Source organism: Amyelois transitella, chromosome 7 (genome assembly GCF_032362555.1).
Source record: "Amyelois transitella isolate CPQ chromosome 7, ilAmyTran1.1, whole genome shotgun sequence".
Taxonomy (NCBI): domain Eukaryota; kingdom Metazoa; phylum Arthropoda; class Insecta; order Lepidoptera; family Pyralidae; genus Amyelois; species Amyelois transitella.
In genome coordinates, this window is record NC_083510.1 from 10,796,257 (window position 1) to 10,818,591 (window position 22,335).

At 35.0% G+C, this 22,335-nt stretch overlaps 1 protein-coding gene across 2 annotated transcripts in view; it reads right to left on the reverse strand.

Moving 5' to 3' along the window:
* The window catches only part of LOC106130232 (cardioacceleratory peptide receptor), a 103,958-nt gene that overhangs the window by 17,803 nt on the left and 63,820 nt on the right, over positions 1-22,335 (reverse strand). For both annotated transcript variants that reach the window (XM_013329029.2, XM_013329027.2), the window contains exon 3: positions 3,487-3,646. In XM_013329029.2, coding sequence (XP_013184483.1) covers positions 3,487-3,646 — 160 coding nt within the window. The remainder of the gene's footprint in view (positions 1-3,486; positions 3,647-22,335) is intronic.

A 22,335-nucleotide genomic window follows, 5' to 3' on the forward strand; every position in this document is an offset into this window, starting at 1 on the left:
ACTTTTTCTGATTGGCCTGGGTCTTGGATGTTTATCTATATAAGTATTTATTATAAAATATAGTATCGTTGAGTTAGTATCTCGTAACACAAGTTTCGAACTTACTTCGAGGCTAACTCAATCAGTGTAATTTGTCCCGTATATATTTATATTTATTTAAAAAAAAAAAAAAAAAAAAAAGAAAAAAAAAAAAAAAAAATTATTTTGCAGGTGACGATGAATTCGCACGTTTAACTAAAAATCCCGCTTATTCTGTTCCCGTGGGAATTTCGGGAAATCCTTTCGGCCTACACTGTAGTAACTATCTTCATACCGAATTTAAGACCTATTGATCAAGTAGTTTGGGTTGAACTTTGATATATTAGTCAGTCAGTCAGTCACCTTTGTGTTTTAATAATATAGGTAATATACATGAATAAGATCTACTAATCACTTCACTAAAATACGGCAATTTGCTAAATAACTAGTTAATTATTCGCAACATGAAACATGACCTTTTGCTGGGCTATCTACTTAGTCAAATTTAATATTTAAACTATGCGTAACAGCATGCATAAATCATTTGGACTAAAATGCGGTTTGGCATAACAATTTTGCACCGAACATTTTAAGAATGTACAGTGGGCTACACAAAAGTATACCCTCGATGTGTTTACGATACGAATGTGGTATCCTTTTATATGTGGCCGACTGTACGTATACGAAATCCGAGCCAAGTGCTAATGTAGTCTGACAATACAAATAAGTTTTGGAAATGTCACGGAAAATATTAAAATCTTGTGAATAAAATACAAAAGGCAGATATTTATTTTTGGTAGAGGTTTCCCGTTCTAGTTGTATTTAGGGACTAGCTGTGCCCGCAACTTCGTCCGCGTGGAATAGTTATTTTGGGGATCATTGAAGCTCTCAAGAATGAATAATTTTCCCCGTTTATTTTCAAATTTTCCATTATTTCTTCGCACCTATTAGTTGCAGTGTGATGTTATATAGCCTATAGCCTGAAGTCTCATAAAGACTGAAAAGCCACGTTCAGCTTTTAGGCTTAAGGATAGAATTGAGATACAAATAGTGATAGGTTATTAGTGGTAGCCTAAAAGAAGAATCCCAAGTTTATTAGCCTATACTTTAGTCGCCTTTTACGACATCCATGGGAAAGAGACCGAGCAGTCCTATTCTTTTTTATATTGGTGCCGGGTACCAAACGGGTACAAAACTAAGTCTATTTAATGTCTAAATTCCGTAAAATCCTTATTTTGCTAGTGTAATCCGTTTGAAACGTAGCCATTATAGAGGCGTGCCTCGTAACATAGGTATCATTGAGTCTAGTAATTACTATGGGCGGAATTCAGAGAATGAACACTAGTTCAAATTCTCATTAAACTGTTTGAGTATATTGTGTACAAATTGAACATGTTCTTTTGTACTTAAATATTCTAGTGCTGTGTGGTTCACGGCACCAATATAAAAAAGAATAGGACCAATCCATCTCGTTCCCATGGATGTCGTAAAAGGCAACTAAGGGATAGGCTTATAAACTTGGGATTCTTCTTTTAGACGATGGGCTAGCAACCTGTCACTATTTGAATCTCAATTCTATCATCGAGCCGAGAAGCTGAACGTGGCCTGTCAGTCTTTTCAAGACTGTTGGCTTTGTCTAGCCCGCAGGGGATATAGATGTGACTATATGTATGTATGTATCTTCTAGTTAAAAGCGTCTAGTCTATACCTACCTATGTAACTATGAAGAAAACGAGCTAACTTAATTTCCCATAATTACAATAATATTATTTATAGTAGTGTGCCGTGTGGTTTCCGACACTTTAAAATAGGAGCACTTCATATCTTCCCAAAGATGTCGTAAAAGGTGACTAAGGCATACGCGTATAAAATTCGGATTCCTGTTGAAACGATGATGGGCTGAGCAGCCTGTCACTTTCTGAATCTGGGCAAGGCCTAGTCTTTTCGAAACTGTTGGCTTTATCAACCCCGCAAGGGATGTGGACGTGACTATATGTATGTATGTATTGAGATATAATAAAACTGAAACTTCAGCACCATACCAGGGAGAAGTCTAATGAAAAAAAATCGATTTAACATATCCGTGCAAACCTCTAATGTCCGTCCGTAACAAATCATTTCCACCCACGATAGTGTCGTGTCACATTGAAAGGTTTTAATCATGTAATGGACGCTCCGCCGGCGGATCATCACGAGTGGCCCTGATTGTGTTATCAGCAGTATAACTGATACGCTTTCAATTTAGCTCTTAAAAGTACAGTTCAGCTTTGACGTAGTGTGATAATATTTGGGGGTTTTTTTTTTAGTTGGCAACAAGTTTTGGTAAATGTAATTTAGTGAAGAAGTTCTGCTTGCGTAGCTTGGAACGCGCGACGCCGTTTTTATCGCGAGAAAAACTATCGCTGTTCCGCTTTTTATTATGACGTGGGACAGCGATAGTTTTTCTCGCTATATAAAGGGCGTCGGGCGTGTCATGCGTGTAAGTTTTAGAGCTTTCTCAAATAATCCTAGTATTAATAAGGTCAAGAGTACCCGAAACCGAGAATTTCCCGAAATTCTCACGAGAACGGATATTTATGGGATTTCTCGCTTAATGCGGGTGAAGCATGCATACATGCATTGCATGAGAAGAGTTATAAATGTGGATGAAGTGAAAGAAGTATGGTGGGATCGTTGTATGAGGAATTTATATATCGGATGCTATATAAATTCCTCATATGCTATAGAAGAGGCGTGATTTTATATATAGCTTAGATATTGGAATAATGTAATAAAGAATGAAAGATGATGTTGTTACAGGAATAGAAAAGGGTTTGTTAAGATGGTTTGGTCATGTAGAGAGGATGAATGAAAGCAGGTTGACTAAGCAGATATACAAGGAGAGTGTGGAGGGAAAGGTCGGAGTGGGAAGACCTAGACGAACGTATCTTGATCAAATTAAGGACGTCCTGGGAAAGGGTCAGGTCAAAACCGCCGAGCTTGCATGAAGAGAGTTATGAATGAAGCGAAGGAAGTATGCAGAGATCGTGGCAAGTGGAAAGAGGCAGTCTCTGCCTACCCCTCCGGGAAAGAGGCGTGATTTTTTGTATGTATATTGTATGTATAATATGTTCAAATTAATAAAGATTTTAGGCGGGCGAAGTTGCGAGAAACAGCTTATAATTATAGATTTGAAAATAACATGAGACTATAGAAGTGGTAAATACTGGTAATGTGTTGTCGCAAATTGCATCCCAATTCGACTTATTCGACAGCTTCAAAAGATAAGCGAAGAAAACTGTGTGCGTTACAAAATGGCGCACATCACGCCTCAAATTAGTCACAGTCTAAATAGATGTATAGTTTTCCGCCCCAGGCTGGACAATACTAGGAGTATATACCATGAGTACTACGAGTACTAATACTATGAGTATATACTCCTAGTATTGTCCAGCCATCACCCACTCACACATCATAATCAATACTCACATCATAAAAATAATAAATATTCAAGTCAGTCTTGGCGGTGGTGTTGGTGAAGTTCCTCAAGAACTTCTCCGGTGAGTCATCGACGATGAATGACGTGGTCATGAAAGAACGAGGCGTGGTCTGACCTTCCATCTCCTCGATCAGATCTGGCTCCATGGTTCTGTAACAAAGATTTTTATTTATCAGACATTTGGATCGGTGAACAGTCGGAAGACGGACTTCGGGCCCCGAAGCACTCCTGTGGAGAACCGGGAAGACGCAGAGATGAGAGAGAGAGAGTTGGATTAGTGACTTGAAGACTAAGGTCTAGACTGTTGAGAAGCGTTCTTGATATATCATCAGACTGTATTGTTTGTGCTCTCCTTGAAGAGGTTAAATACATACATATAATCAACTCTACATCCCTTGCGGGGTAGACATGATGGTGTTTAGAATCAAATAGTGACAGTACCCTGTCCATCGACTTAAGAAAAATCCCAAGTTTATTAACCTTAAAACCCTTTGATCCCTTAATTATTATTAAACTAGAGGCCGCCCGCGACTTCGTCCGCATGGAAACCCTATCAATCCCGCGGGAACTCTGGGATAAAAAGTAGCCTATGTGTTATTCTGGGTCTTCAGCTACCTACATACCAAATTTCATGGTAATCGGTTCAGTAGTTTTTGCGTGAAAGAGTAACAAACATCCATACAAACTTTCGCCTTTATAATAGTAGTAGGATGATAGAGTGAATCCGTACTGACGCAACGGTAACAATTCATTTATTTTTGCCTCAATATTACTTAATAATAAAACAAAAATATTATGCATACTGTATTGATATAAATGGGAAATCAGTTTCGAGAAGAAATTGAACACTCCAACTTCATACACTATGAATGAAAACGATGTAAGAAAGTACGCGTCTCATTACTCAGTATGATACATTACACAGTATTATACACTAGTTGTTACGGCAAAAGTTGTTTTGCCATAAAAATAATTTCTAGTTAAAAAATTTTTTGAGGGTGGACAACCCCTATCACTAAGGGGCATGAAGAATAGATGTTGGCCGATTCTCAGACCTCAATATGCTCACAATATTTCATGAAAATCGGTCAAGCCCTTTCGGAGGAGAAGTATATAACATATATAAAATCACGTATTTTTCCTGGAAGGGATTAGGCACAGAATACATCTTTTCACTTGCCACGATCTCTGCATACTCACTGCGTACTGCGTACTTCAAACGGACATTCTCATAAACAAACATCATGCAAATTCACGAAAAACAGATGCAATTCTCATTGGAATCCCTATAAATAAAAACACGATTCATCAACGAATGAATGGTATCGAACATGACAAGTGAGAAATGGGTGAAATCCGTCGGGTGGACTGAACAATGGGCTGGAATGGGAAGGAATTTGGCCCAAATCCTGAGCGTGTCAATGTTTCCTCATGATCGCACTGTAATAACCGGTCAGAATTCAGGATTACAATGTGCCAGGGCCGTTTCACACTTGCAGTTGTTAGCAAGAAGTGTGTGGAATTGAATGTGTTTATTTTTTTTTATGATGATGATGACATGATCGCGACACTTATAAATTTTCATTGCCTACGTATCTACTAAGGGCATTAAAAAAATGTAATTAAAAAAAATCTAAATGTATTTCTATAAAAAAAAATATTTCTACAAACTTAGTGTGAAAGTGTCATTCAATTACATCGCGTTCACAAAAGTATGGTCAGAGAACTTCCCCTTTTGACATATGCCATTAATCGATTTAAAACTTAAAAAAAAAATTAACAAGATTATCTCAAGCACTACTGGCCTGTAGATGCGAATACGTGCTCTAATCAAGGTTTCGTTGGCCCGCATTTTTGCGAGATTACTCTTAATTAAAGTGCGATTGTGCGGCCGCTGTAAAGATAAATTACGATCGGCTGGCTTTCGAGTAAGGCCGGGTACACATTAAGACTATAAATTACATTTTTTTTTAAATATAAATAAATATATATAATGTTCCCGTGCCGTGTGGTTCCCGGCACCAATACAAAAAAGAATAGGATCACTCCATCTCTTTCCTATGAATGTCGTAAAAGGCGACTAAGAGATAGGCTTATAAACTTGGGATTCTTCTTTTAGGTGACAGGCTAGCATCCTGTCACTATTTGAATCTTAATTCCATCATTAAGCCAAACAGCTGAACGTGGCCTATCAGTGTTTTCAAGACCGTTGGCTTTGTCTCTCTTGCTCTTTAGAGACGTGTTTATATGATTTTCAAAAGTTCAAACGTCGTTGACTCGTTGTGTACGCAACCTAACGTGGACTTATTTGCGGACCATTCCTGATGTGTTAGTCAGTAATTTGATTTTTTTTGAACTGCCAAAAAGAGAGTTATGTATGCTGTTCACGTCTATGGTCAAATATATAACCTGTGCTCCTCTCCAGAGAGGTGAGGATGCAACCGAGACAAAGCCGGGAGGAAGAAGAAGTTTTGCATAAATATATCAATCGATATATTTATGCAAAACTTCTTATATACGGGACAAATTACACAGACTGAGTTAGCCTCGATGTAAGTTCGAGACTTGTGTTACGAGATACTATCAACGATACTATATATTATAACCAATACTTATTAAGATAAACATCCAAGACTCAGGCCAATCAGAAACAGTTCTTTTCTCATCATGCCTTGGCCGGGATTCGAACCCGGGACCACCGGTGTCACAGACAAGCTTACTACTGCTGCACCACAAAGGCCGTCAAAAAATCACGTTATAATACATACATATATGTATATGTGACATATTATTATTATACAAAAATTACCATATATTTTTTTTACTTAATTTTTCATCACGTTTCTATCAATTAATAAAAATCGACTTAAAATACTTATTACTTTATTGTTATTAAAATATTTATTTTGAACAGTAATCAGCAACAAGTAAATATTCTCTGAAAATTTTACCTGTTACTTTGTTTGAGATACAGCTTGGTGAGATATAGACGGACAGACAGACAGGAGGCTTAGTAATAAAGTCCCGGTTTTACCTCTTAGGTACGAAACCCTAACAAAGTTAAATGTTTTCCAAACTTTATCGTTAACAAAGACAACGGAACAAATAAAATCAAAAAACAGGTAAAGAATTTCTTTCACTGAAATTGAAATGTCCAACTTCATCTACTGTTTGAACTTGGAACTTGAGTTAAGGTGCCAATCCATTATCACGCCAAAACGACAGTTGAGTTTGCTATATCATAAAACTTGTCATTTACTTTCGATTCGTGTAGTCCATTCTATGTTCACTTTTGGACTTCCTACATTAGTAATACAAAGCAATTTATTTAATTTCCGAATTTTTCACCATGAAAAATTGTTTACATAACAAACTGATTCACCCTTTTTCTGGCATTTGTTCCTATTAAAACTTCTCTGATGTACAGTAATAGCTAACTTGCATATATATTATCACGTCTAAATCCCTTGTTGGCCAGTTGTAGTTAAGTCAGGTAAAACGACAAATATCCTCTCTGATTTTCATAACCCTCAGGGGAACGACTTTTTCAATACTTAAAAAATGCTATTACCTTGAAAAAATCGGATACTTCATCGTATTTAAATTACGATATCAATCGGTCATCATGAGCCATAGAACTGCCCCTTTATTTTTAACATTAAAGTTCGGAAATTGATTGTTTCTCTCGCATTTGAAGCGATGCTCATTTATTATGATCGACGTTCAATTTCTTGTGATCTTAATGTTCTTTTGTTATTGTTTTTCGTTTGTTTCTATTGAGATATTATTATATATTTGAATTTCGAGAGCATCGTTCGTAGAAGAGTAAAGATGTTCTTACAAAAAATTCGGGGCTGTTCGATTTTTTTAAGCAGTTAGTATTAAATCTTAGGTAACTCAATTAATAATTTAATTGCTAAACGTTGTTCTCATTGTAAGCAAAAACATCATAAGGACACCTGCACATTCAAGCAAATGAATGTGTTACTATGATCCAATAAGGTTTAGGTTTCCCTGCACGGTTTTGAAGATCAGATGGGAGTGGCTTATGTAAAATTCTAAGATACTCCAAGATCGTTGTCACAGGCAAACTCAGACTCCTATCTAGATAAATAGCAGGAGACAGGAGTATGAAATATGTACGAATATGTTGAAGCATAAACGTAATAGCACGTTACAGGGTAGGGCAAGTAAGTTGACCTATAAAATATTGGATATATTCGAAGATTGAACTAGATTAATTGGTCCCATTAAATGTTACCCGCTGGGTGGATTCTTTTTTGGCTGTGTCTGAAGTTCAGGGTTATTATTGTTTAATTGATACATACATGTATATCTCGTCTTATACTGAAAACAGTGCCAAAAATAGGCCGAATACAACAAAGGGATAGGCTTGTAAAAATGAAATTCTTCTTATAGTCGATGGGCTAGCAACCTGTCACTATTTGAATCTCAATTTTATCATTAAGCCTAACAGCTGAACGTGGCCTGTCAGACTTTCAGGACTGCTATCTCTGTCTACCCCGCAATGGATATAAACGTGAATATATGAATGATATAATCTTTTTACAACACAGAACCAGCCAGATTAATTACACAAACGATCCCTGAGGAAGAAAAGGCTGAAGGATATATTTTTTGCTGCCATTATGTGTGAAGCTCGTTGGCCGTGTAAATAGAAAATTGGTGGCATTGAAATAAATTTCAAATGCATGGAGGCGACATCGGACTTTCTATTACCATTTTTCTTCGTATTTATGCGCTTAAATATCTTTAACGAAATTGATACACTAATAAAATTGCTGGTGAAATATAGGTACTATTGAAGTTCTATATCCGCCTCGTACGACGCGATTGTAAATATTGTTATTAAAATATTTACTTAACTTACATACATACATTCATACATAAAATCACGCCTCAACCACTTTACTTGAAGTTAATTAATAGCCTTAGAATATTTCCACAATTAATCTTTTTATATAGTACTAGCGAATGCCCTCGGCTCCGTCCGCTTAAAACGAAAAATCACCATAATTCCCGTTCCCTCGGGAAATTCGAGAAATGGTCTCTTAGTGCATCTCTAAACTACACAAAGAACTTATATGTTAAATTTGAAATCACTAGACCTAGTGGTTTGGGGTTTGCGTTAATATGTCAGTCATTCACGTTTTTCTATTATAATTAAAAATATATTGTCTATTCTTGTAACTGAACTCATTATTCTCGTACTCGTCAAAGAAGGGACTGGGACAAGGGAAGATTAAATAAAACTTTTTACTTACGGACAATTTAAGATGCCTCTTCCCTTCATTGTGATGTGACGATGCTTCCGTTTTTTTAATTTAGTCAGGTTCTTTTTCAGGTACAACCCATTGACTTCAACGGTATATTTGTTAAACTCGTTTTATTTGTACGAGTATTTACATTTTTTATGTAGAAACCTTTTTGTTTCGACCATTAGATTATTGTTTTCCGTAAAGCAATTTCCGACTGTTTTTGGGCATTTATTGTTAAATTATTGTTCATTTACATCGAGGCAGGTAGAGACTAAATAAATAAATAAAAATATATACGAGACAAATTACACAGATTGAGTAAGCCTCGAAGTAAGTTCGAAACATGTGTTACGAGATACTAACTCAACGATACTATATTATGTAATAGCTGACCCGCGCAACTTCGTTTGCGTGTATCCCGCTACTTCGACAAATACAGTCAACGCACCACTTCTCTTTCCCTTAACCGCGTTTAAAATATTAAAATGTTTTTTGGTTTCTGTGACTCTTCTTTGATCGCCCCCCCTATCAGTTTTTGGAAAAAATATTTAAGTAATGTACAGATTTTTTTTGTTTTATATGTATAGATCAAAGTCGTAGTACCTACTTTTTAATATTATTTATTTTTATGTACCGTTTTTTTATATATATTTTTTTTTTATGTACTTACCTACTTTTAGTGCTAATGGGGAGCCGCTGCCGCCGACGCGCTATTTATAGGGACGCTGCCCCCGCCGCCGCGGCCGGCCCGTACCGTGCCGCAATACTAATATCGTGATATCTCCTAAACTATATGTCTAAATAACACACTGTAAACTGCAAAAATAATCTAAATTAAATGCTCGTGATGATGAACTTACTTATTTTGATAAGGATATATGTATTATTGGTTATATCACCAGTTAAACATCACCCAACGAATTAAATGTTTTTTTAATACAGAAAAGTAGTTTTTGTGACTTAAATAAAAAAGCTGGATATATGTCATCGCGGACTTTTTTGTAGAACTAATAAAGACCAATGTTTTTGCTATACATTGTTCTTACTTGTATCCAACGGTATAAGCGGCGCACGCACAAATGCAATCTTCAATTAGATTTTTTTTCTGACTTCTTGGACATAAATCGCTATAACTCAGCTAATATAGTTTCAATGTATTTCAATTGTATATAAAAACCTGTCGGAGAAAATACTCTTTCTATTAGTGAAAACCGCATCAAAATCCGTTGCGTAGTTTTAAAGTTTTATGCATACGAAGGGACTACAGACAAAATGGGCGACTTTGTTTTATACTATGTAGTGATAAATACTTATATAGATAAACATCTAAGACCCGGACGAATTAGAAAAAGTTATTTTCTCATCATGCCCTACCCAGGATTCGAACCCAGGACCTCCGGTGTCACAGACTACTAAGCGTACTACAGAGGCCGTCAAATTTTCATTTGCCACGATACCGGCATATTTCTTTTGCTCCATTTGAATTTTTTCAATCCATCATCTCTTTTTATGCAAGCTCGTTAGTTTCAGATACTATCTTGACCTGACCTTTGGTCAAGACGTCTCATATGTTCGTCTAGCATTCTTTCTTCTCAATATGAAGAAATCTTAAATATCATTTCACTATCGGAGTCCAGTTACTTATAATTTGAATGGTTAATTACATGTCAAAATCATGGCTAAATGCGTATTTGTGAAATCTAAATCCATATTTTCTTTATTAATCTAAAGTTGAACAAGTACAGAGGTGTATTGGAGAACTTCAACGTTATTTGATTTAGTTCACACAAGGCAAGTAAGAATCATATATAATCCTACTAATATTATAAATGCGAAAGTTTGTGAGTATGTCAGTATGGATATTTGGTCTCTCTTTCACGCAAAAACTACTCAACCGATTACGATGAAATTTGGTATGTGGGTAGCTGAAGACCCAGAATAACATAAAGACCGCTTTTTATCCCGGAGATCCCGCGAGATTGATTCCACGCGGACGAGGTCGCGGTCGGCCTCTAGTACATTATAATTGAGGCTGCAGTCAAAAATATAGCTAATGTTAACAGGGTTGTGGTGTTAATTTCAATGTTTTTTTCTTTTGTCACAGCTAAGAATTAATTAAATTAGATGGAGCAGTAGCCCGCTGGTTTTAAGTCGCTCGGTGACCACGGATCATTTTAATATGATTCGAAACTTCCATGATTCTATGAAGGTGACGACGTGTGCGTTTAATACCGGTATTATTTATAAATAGAAATTAAGTGTGGTACAAGAAGAAATTTCTCTAGAAATAAGTAGTAATCTTGTACTAAATGTCGCTTTAGTTTAAGTTCTATTCTTAACATTTTTCTTGTACATAAATAAATTAAATAATTATCAGCATGAAAATGCGCCCATTGTGAGTATAATAGTGAGTCGTAATTTCTTCTGGCATTAGTCCCGGTTACGTCCTGAAAGAAAGGTAGCCCGAGATGGGCCTACGACTGTAATCCTAGATTGGGTTCATCAGTATTTTACAGATTTCCTTACGATTTTCCCTTACCGTAAGAGAATCTTTTAATACTCAAACTAATGTACTCAAGAGAAATCAACTCATACTTGGCGGAGTTAGAATTGAAACATGTGCTTTATTGCGCATTTTAATCGGTGCCTTAATGATTAAACCACTGACGCTATCAATTCATTTGTAATATAATATAAGTCTAGAAGACCTAATATAAGTCTTTCAAAACTTTAAATACGTTCAAAAAGTTATTCTACATCAATCGCCACTTTGCTTTCCATTTAACTAGCACAATGTGATCGACTACTGACATTACAAACATCAAACGGCTTCCTGTTAATTTGTTTTCATTAATGCAAACATCTTCAACACTTTGTTGTTTAAAATTTAATTAGACTTCCCAAAATTTACGAGTGGTTGTAAATCTTACTTTAAATATGGTTGAGCTATCTCACTTCAACCCAGGTTAGTTATATTTACATACATACATATAATCACGTCTATATCCCTTGCGGGGTAGACATAGCCAACAATCTCGAAAAGACTAATTAAATTAAAATTAAAAAATAAAGCTATTTGGCTTTAAGATAGAATTGAGATTCAAATAGTGACAGATTGCTAGCCCATCGCCTAAAAGAAGAATCCCAAATTTGTAAGCCTACCCCTTAGTCGACTTTTACGACATCCATGGGAGAGAGATGGAGTGGTCCTATTCTTTTTCTATTTGTGCCGGGAACCACACGGCGCTAGGCGCTAGTTATATTTCTCTGAAAAATAAACTTTTTATACTTAGGTACTACAGCATTGGGTGGATTTTCGCCCGGCCAAGTATTTTTTTTTGTCTAACTCCCTATTAATGGCTAGAACTATCTAGCTTTTAACGCAGATAACGAGGTAGCCATCTTAGTTTAAGTCAGCTTATAGTTTCCGTACACCGGGGCTGTTAATAACATTCATACATTCATTTATACCTAGCGGGGTAGACAGAGTCAACAGTCTTTAAAAATACTGAGGCGACGTTCAGATGAATGGCTAAAAGATGGAATTGAGTTTAAAATAGAGGTTATAATAAAGGTAACATACAAGTTGTTAGTCCATTGCCTACAAAAAAAACCCAAGTTAACCCTTAGTCGCCTTTTATGACATCAATAGAAAAGATATTAAGTAGACCCGACACTTTAGAGTACTAAAGTGTCGGGAACCACACGGTTCCTATACAATAGCTGTGAAGTTTTATCTAAATCGGATTAGTAGTTTGTGCATGAAAAAATGACATTCACATAATTACAATCTTTTTTAATATTACCCACAATTTTTCGATATAATGTTCGGAATAATTAGTTTTGTTAATATATCATCGATCTTCATATGAAGAAACAAATAAGAACTGAAATTATCTATTAACATTTATTTGATGACATATAATAACAACTTTTGATGAAACTTATCCAAACATATCAACTTCCCGGTCACAATCACTAAGTTTCTTCAACTATTATATTACTATCCAAATCACTATTACAACGTATAACTATACTTATAACCAGTTATAGCCAGTTATAACCGGCTATTACCGGATCTGGGAAACAGGTCAAGTGGAAGGAAAATAAATGTCTTTTCCAAGGGTTGGCGGTAAGAGGGGTTAACTTTTTAAAATCTGAAATCAATTGAAGATAAACCCACAGCTGAATGAGTTTGACTGAGAGATCGCTTTTTTCTATTCTTCTCTATGTAACTTATTAATTTTTAACAAATCAACACAGATATAATATATCTATTCCTACTCATATACGGAAAAGCAGAAGTCTGAAAAAAAAAAGAAATAGAACAAGAAAGATACAAAAACAAAGTTATGAGACAGTAAATTGTGTTATGAAACATGCTTATATAAATATACATACAAACTTCTATTTTAAAGATAGATTCGGTAAGGTTTTTGGTTTTTTATTTCATTTAGTTTTTTTTTTAATCTTAAACCTACTCTTTTGATTTGATGAGCTCAAAGCCCAAGTCTACGAATAGGTAAACTAATGTGCATTTTGGTACTTCACAAATATTTAGGCATAATATAAGTAATAGTAATTAAAAAATATACATAAATAGTTTTGTTTGCAAATAATAAACTCAAAAACTACAGGTCCAATGCTGATGCTATTTAGCACATAGATAGATCAAAACTTCACTTTAAAGAAAAGAAAAGCCTTAAGTTTCTATATATATGTAAATATATATGTTAGACCAAGTCAAGTCAGTGCCCTGTGTTTATTTTTATTATGACGTAAATAGGGACAGCAATAGTTTATCGCGCGATAAAAAAATTACAACAAAGGCCATAGATGAAATTAAAAAAAAATTACCGTTGAAGTCCGTGTCAATAAAGCTTTATTTCTACACCCTCTATATTTCAAACCACAAGGGTCCTTATTTACTTTACAGCAGTCAATAGCGGATATTAAAAGTTGTTTGTGAGCGATTTTCGCATCAGAAAATCCTTATTTTTAGTTAAATTTTACCGATGATTGGTGCTCATGTAAAGTAAGTGTTTCTTTGAACTTTGGAACCAGATTTTCAAGATGCAACTTCGAGTTGGTTCATTATTAAGGAAAATCTTGTTATTTTAATGAAGTCTTGTTATGAGTAAGCTGAAAGTGGTTATGTCCGTGTTTGACCAATTAATATAATCAAATAATTTTTTTACCGATAATTTTCGTTTTCTCTTGGCATCTATGGCACAATTACCTATAATATGGCGTTTTTAAAAGTACATTAGGGGGTATATACATATGGATATAACCAACACGTTTTTCTCTCTTTCTCTAAGCTCTAACAGTGTAGGCAGAGACAACAGTCTCAAAGATCTGTAACATATATAGATTTTTATTATAACGTGAAAGCAATAGTTTTTCGCGCGATCATAATATCTAAACAACAATTGTGAAGTGCAAGAATATCTCTAGTGGCATCATTCTTTCCTGAAAGCTACGAGGTTCCAGGTTCTTCATCTAATGAAAGAAAAAATAAATTAAAAAAAAAAACCTCTAAAGAGAGTGATGAATGTAACTGAAGCGAATGAAGATATGAAATCGAAAAAAAAAATACGCATCTACAAACGCTAAGCCTGACATTACACCGTATTTTCAGCAGTCACGTAAAAAGGGTACCCACGCATTTTGACAAATCACAGTTCTCTATTCAGCGGGCGACGCATTTTTTTAACTGCGAGATCTATTTTAGAGGATTTCCTTAGGAGCAAAGCCGTTAGTATAATATGTGCGTAAAAAGGGATGTGTTTTTAGGGGTCTTACGGTCGTAAGGGAAACGTTTACACAATCACACCATTATGTTACAAACATACGTACTTACATAAAATCACGCCTCTTTCCCGGAGGGATAGGCAGAGTCCACGTATTTTTAACTCACTTACCACGATCTGAGCATACTTCTTTTGCTGCATCCACATTCATACATATATCAAAAAAACAAAAAAAAAACAATATATCCCAGGTATAAGTACCTTAATCATTTTCATAAGGAGTACATCGAAATGTAACTATATATACAGAACACTCGTCATAGAAGTAAAACTCGCACTTTATCGCTTTTTTATGATCATAATACGTATAATGTAATGATATAACGTGCGTGGGCAGATAAGTAATACTCTGATTCTGCGTGATTCGAAAGCCAATCCCAAGGCCGCAATTGAAATGATTTTAAAATATAATGCCGTGTGGTTCCCGACACCAATACAAAAAAGGATAGGACCATTCCATCTCTTTCCCATGGATGTCGTAAAAGGCGACTAAGGGATAGCGTACAAACTTGGGATTCTTTTTTAGGCGATGGGCTAGCAACCTGTCACTATTTGAATCTCAATTCTATCACTAAGCCAAACAGCTGAGCGTGGCCTATCAGTCTTTTCAAGACTGATGGCTCTGTCTACCCCGCAAGGGATATAGACGTGATCATATGTATGTATGAATCTCTTGAATAGGCATGTCACAGCTTCGTCTTCATCGTCTCTTACTATATATAGGTGAATGATAGAAAATGGCTTAGCATGAAGAAAGGATAGAAGTTCCTTGTGGTAAAGAAACATTATTCTCACATAAAGTAGCGAAGGGCTGAATACGATATGAATTCAAAGCTCTATTGACATTATTTTTGTACGATATTGATTTGTACCCAGTGACATTATCAATTCATAAAGGTCGAATGGGATTACATACGAAATTGTATTCAATACATATATTGTGAATGTCTAGTCGATTCTAACTGTAAAAACTGTAAAAACTCACGCGTGCAATAAACAAATGTTTTTTGAAAATTTTATAATTTGACATACATACATATCATCACGTCTATATCCCTTGCGGGGTAGACAGAGCCAAGTCTTCGAAAGACTGAAAGGCCACGTTCAGCTGTTTGGCTTAATGTTAGCCTCGCCATCGCCTAAATGATCCAGGTTTATAAGCATATCCCTTAGTCGCCTTTTGACATCCATGGGATAGAGAAAGAGTGTTCCTTTTCTTGTTTCTATTGGCACCACATGGCACATATAAAAAAAAATAGGACTACACTTATTGAAACAATACTTGTTCACATATTGAAATACATAAATTAAAAGTTATTGAATCAAAAACTATAACATCTGTACTCATATTATAAAGCTGAAGAGTTTGTTTGTTTGTCTGTTTGTTTGTTTGAACGCGCTTATCTCAGAAACTACTGGTTCGAATTGAAATATAATTTTTGTGTTGAATAGACCATTTATCGAGGAAGGCTTTAGGCTATATAATATCACGCTGCAACTATTAGGTGCGAATAATTAATGGAAAATGACAAAAAAAAACGGGGGAAATTATTCATACTTGAGGGCTTCAATGATGCCCAAAATAACTATTTCACGCGGGCGAAGTCTTAAGCGAAGCTAGTTTCTGATACTGTCATTACATAAAACGCAATTAAGAAATAATTATCATTGTTACCTTAACTTGAACCTCCAAAGTACCCACTACCTGTAACTTTTGGTTTGATGCGGTAGACACAGAGCGAGGAAGATCACCGTAGGCGTGTAGTTCAGTGTTCTGTGTGTATAACTATGTTGTTATTACAATTACAGAGTTTGTACAGAGTTTACGCAAATGGAATCATTTAATTGGTGTAATGTCAATACTGAATGTACTAACAGAGATTTTAAGTAACATTGTATGGGTGGAAAAGCTATTATTAAATAAATATAAATTAGACTTATACGGAACAAATAACACAGATTGTGCCGTGTGGTTCCCGGCACCAATAGAAAAAGGATAGGACTACTCCATCTCTTCCCCATGGACGTCGTAAAAGGCGACTAAGGGATTGGTATATAAACTTGGGATTCCTCTTTTAGGCGATTGGCTAGCAACCTGTCACTATTTGAATCTCAATTCTATCATTAAGGCAAATAGCTGAACGTGGCCATTCAGTTTTTCAAGACTTTTGGCTCTGTCTACCCCTCAAATGATATAGACGTGACCATATGTATGTATGTATAAATTATAGGTACTTATGCGGGACAAATAACACAGATTGAGTTAGCCTCGAAGTGTTTTCGAGACTAATGTAACAAGATACTAACTCAACGATTCAATTAAGTTTATTTTTAATTAAGTTTTCTATGTAAGAATAAAATATAAGTTATTCTAAAATTTAAGTATGTACTTAAAGTATCAACTCAACTATACTAAATATTATATTAAATTTTATAATAAATACTTATATAGACACATTCAAGACATCAGACGAATCACAGAAAGTACTGGTTGCTAGCCCATCGCCTAAAATAAGAATCCCAAGTTTTCGTTGAGTTAGTATCTCGTAACACAAGTCTCGAACTTACATCGAGGCTAACTCAATCTGTGAAATCTATTCCGTATATATTTATTTATAAGCCTTACCCTTAGTCGGCTTTTACAGCATCCATGGGATGGAGTGGTCTTTTTTTTATTTGTACACGGCACAAGTATTTATAATACATTCACAAATTACCTAAACATAGTCGTGCACATCAATGACTGTTCTTAACTATTGAACCCAACATTGTCAAGGGAGATCAAACTTGGAATTTCGTAAAGGACGATCCTCGGAATATGACAGTTTTGATCTTAGCTTTGTTATGAAATTGTTGAGGGCTTCGCTTGTCAGATCAAGGACATTTTTATCAATGTCCGCAACGTTTATAATCTTAAGTAATATTATAAACTAGAGGCCGCCCGCGACTTCGTCCGCATGGAAACCCTATCAATCCCGCGGGAACTCTGGGATAAAAAGTAGCCTATGTGTTATTCTGGGTCTTCAGCTACCTACATACCAAATTTCATGGTAATCGGTTCAGTAGTTTTTGCGTGAAAGAGTAACAAACATCCATACAAACTTTCGCCTTTATAATAGTAGTAGGATCTACAACAAAAAACAAAACAAATTTCAGTTCATTTATTATTATTTTGATCACGACTATGTCCCTTGCGAGGTAGATAGTCTTGAAAATACTGATAGGGAACGTTCAGCTGTTTGGCTAAATGATAGAATATTATATTATAATATTAATAGTATAGTTAAGAAATATAATAGTCACCTTTATTCATCAAATAAATAAAGGCTAATAAAAAAATGTAATTAACATTTTATTTATTTATTTATTAAAGCTGTTTGGCTTAATGATAGAATATTATATTATATTTATTATTAGTATAGTTTAGAAATATAATAGTCACATTTTGTCAACTTTATTCATCAAATAAATATTTTCTAATTATAAAAAATGTAATTAAAATTTTATTTATTTATTTTTCTAAGCTGTTTGGCTTAATGATAAAATTGAGTGTAATAAAATAGTAACAGGATGCTAGCTCATCGCACCAATTTTCTAAGCCTATCCCTCAGTCGCCTTCTATGATATCCATGGGAAAGAGATGAAGCAGTCCTATTCTATTCCTTTAGGTGCCGTAAACCACACGGAAGAAAAGGAACAAGTTGAATGTGCATGCATATATTATAATATACATTTTTTACAACATCAATGGGAAAGTAGTCATTCTGTAGTCCGATTCTAAAGTGTCAGGAACCACACGGCACGAGAAATGTAATAAATCTCCAATTTATAAAGTACCCACTAAGGCTTCAATTTACAACTTGTCATGACTTGTTTGTCATAGTCGCGCACTTGTCAGAAGCAATGCCGTTTGGAACAGAACGAAAATATACTTAAAACATTCAACCCCTCTCGATAAATTGAGTCAATTTGTCGCTAAATTTATTTACAATCCCGAAACAATGCTAATTCCATTGCCTTGGTGCGCATTTATTATAAATTCATTTGCATTAACCAATATTTTCCAAGTTAAAGGCTTCAGAGAACGTATTAATTAATGAGTGTGCTTATTGAGAATTTTGATAAACATAAACAATCGAAGCTGGATTAAGAATGCAAAGGTCACGTTGTTAAAATTATGAATAGGTATTATGAGCTGCTATAAAATAATATAGCTTATGTATTGTATTGGTGCCGTGTGGTTCCCGGCACCAATATAAAAAGAATAGGACCACTCCATCTCTTTCCCATGGATGTCGTAAAAGGCGACTAAGGGATAGGCTTACAAACTTGGGATTCTTTTTTTAGGCGATGGACTAGCAACCTGTCACTATTTTGATCTCAATTCTATCATTAAGCCAAGTAGCTGAACGTGGCCAATCATTATTTTCAAGACTGTTGGCTTTGTCTACCCCACAATGGATATAGACGTGACCATATGTTATGTTATGTATTGAATACAGTGTCGTGTGGTTCCCGGTAATTTAATAGAATAGGCCCACTTTATTTCTTAAGGAATGGATGGGATTCTTCTTGTAGACGATGGGCTAGCAACTTGTCAATATTTTAATCTCAATTCCATTACTAAGCCATACAACCGAACGTGGCCTTTCAGTCTTTTCGAGACTGTTGGCTCTGTTTACCCCGCAAGGGATATAGACGTGATTATATGTGTGCATGTATTTAATAAAAAAGTTCAACATTCAACTAGTAAAAAGTTGATAACTTGTTACTAGTTGAATGGGCTCCTCACAAGAGTGGTGAGGATTCAACCGAAAAGCTAGGAGGAAGATGAAGAGCTGAATGTTTAAGGCCTGACCTTTCAGTCTTTTCGAAATTGTTTGTATGTAATATCTTTATAAAATCACGCCTCTTTCCCGGAGGGGTAGGCAGAAACTACCTTTTTCCATTTGCCACGATCTCTGCCTACTTTCTTCGCTTTCGAAATTTACACAGTAACAAGAAAATAGTAAGTGCGTAGTTGTAAAAGAAACAATCACTTGCAATGGTGTGTGTATATTTAAATTATGTAGTTAGTTATTATTTAATGTAATGAGTCTTTTTTTCTCCAGTATCAATTTACCGAAGTTTATGGACCTGTGAAAGTTGATCGATGCTCAAACTTCGGCCAATTCTTAGGATACAGAACTCATTAACGGAATATTTCAATCGAATGATATTTGATCGAGGATGTTCGAGTTTGTTTTGTAACGAGATTCAAGATTTTAATTATAACTAGATATACGTAGCTCGCGACTTTGTTCGCTGATAAATTTCACTGGAAAAGCCGATCTGTATTACCCTTTAGAGGGGTGGGGGAGTTACTTTTGTATACCAGATTTTGAGTTGGACCAAGTCTAATATATCTAAAAAAATATTATTTAAATCGGAGTAATAGTTTTAGCGTTTAGTTATACAAACATGTTGACAGACAGGAATTCAAAAAATCATATTTTTGGCTTCCGTTGGTCTTTCAAGTACAGCCATTGATCAGTTACTATTTTAATATGTACCTATGGATTTTGGTCTGGTATTTTTCTTTAGATCTCCCACTTAATTTTGCTCAGGTAGGACTCAGTAAGTAAATACATAAAAACACACCCCTTTCACGGAGGGGCAGGCAGAGACTACTTTCAGTCTTTTCACAAGGGGTTTAGACGTGATTATATGTATGAATGTAAAAATAAATAAAAAAGTGCGTCAGTTACAAAGTAACAAAAACCTTTTATAAATGAACAATCACACATCCAACCCATTCATTAGTAAAACCCTCACATTTTGACGAAAGCAGATAAAGGCGAGTTCTCACGTAATTTCTTTACGCGACTCGTGTCAAGTTTAACCGAGTTGTTAATTGAGGTTGGATCTAAGTTATAAGACACAGCGATTTCCTGATTGCTTGAGATCATTCACATGAACCATTCCTAAATTAAATCTTCCTCAAGTATGAACCCTGAGAAGAATTAAATAAATGTACCTATATATTTTTAAATTTAAATCAATATTTTCTTCTTTTCCAATAAATATCATGAAAGCAACAGATTGCCAAGAAACATTTGCATATCGCAGGCGGATGCTAGTAAAAATATCAAATCGTGTATGATAATTACAACTAACAAAACATATTATGCGTACAAACATCACGCCTCTTACCGAAAGGGTAAGTAATGATTACATCATTCCAGATTACGTCGTCTTACGTCCCCCCTATTCGATCAAGGTACGTTTGCCTTGTCATTCTCTTTCCGAGGCTCATATTTCTACGGACCTTATTATATTTGCTTAGTTAACCTCTTTTCATTCATCCGCTCATTACGACAACACTAAGAATTTCCCTATCTTTCTATATTCCCCTTTTTTATATTCCTCTTTACAAGCACTCTTACATAATATTTTTTGCTCAAATTGGAATTAAACAGACAAAGCCAACAGTCTTGAAAAGACTGAATGGCACGTTCAGCTATTTGGCTTAATGATAGAATTGAGATTCAAATAGTGACAGGTTGCTAGCCCGTCGCCTAAAAAAGAATCCCAAGTTTGTAAGCCTATCCCTTAGTCGCCTTTTACGACATCCATGGGTAAGAGATGAAGTGGTCCTATTCTTTTTTGTATTGGTGCCGGGAATCACACGGCATATTGGTCCCGGGAATCACACGTAATTGCATTGAACGCATAATCTTTTAACTTGTGACACCGCCTGATTAAAATGAACATGTGTAGTACGTAAATAAAACTCGTTGTCTTCCCATATAGGCATAGGCGTTATTTGCTCCATTTCACCTAATAGAGGGCGCTGTAGGAATACTAATTCGATGTACAGTTTTATCGACTACATTTTATGAGGGTATCAATCTCGAAAAACGCATTTGCAATTACAATTGTGTAGTTAAAACACATACTAAGTACTTATGTTGCTAGGTAAATCTTAAAAAATAGATGTTAATAAATCCTCAGTCCGTATTAAAGTTTCAATAGATGATAACAATCTATCTAAGTATAAGATTTTCTTAACAATACTTGTAAATGTATTCTATACTATTATATTAGTATTCTAATAATTGTATTCTAGTACATATAAAATGAATTCCCAACAGAATAGTGGAATGATGAACATAAATAGCTATGGAAATCTTATCACTTCATTAACATGCTATCTTCACTCTGAAATTTGGAGCCAACATCTGTAAATAAATAAAATCTGTAATAATGATAAGAAAAATAGAATTTACAATAACATCACATGAATTAAGCAAATTAAGTTCGAATCTTATGTTATCATGGATGATTTCGTTTATTTTCGAAAGACCAAATTAAACATTTAAGTTATACACAGCTAAAATCATACAGCGTACGCTAAATACAATAATAATATTTTTTTCTACCAAAAAGTATCTAAAAATATTTATACTAAAATGCGGGTAACCAAATAATTCCAGGGTCCAGTTTACTTCATGCCCGCCGGAAGTGGGTTGACACGTTTTATTGGCTCGCAAATTGATACTGCCCTTTTTAAATTTGCTATTCATACTATATACTTCACTGATAAGTCCCGAAATTTTCTGGAATATGAAATATTTTAGCCCTTCGGACTTCGGGTGTACGAAATTTTTAAAAAGTAACATTTCGGATTTTTTTAATAACTCGAGCATTTGAGGGATCCGATATGTACGTACATACATACATATGGTCACGTCTGTATCCCATGCGG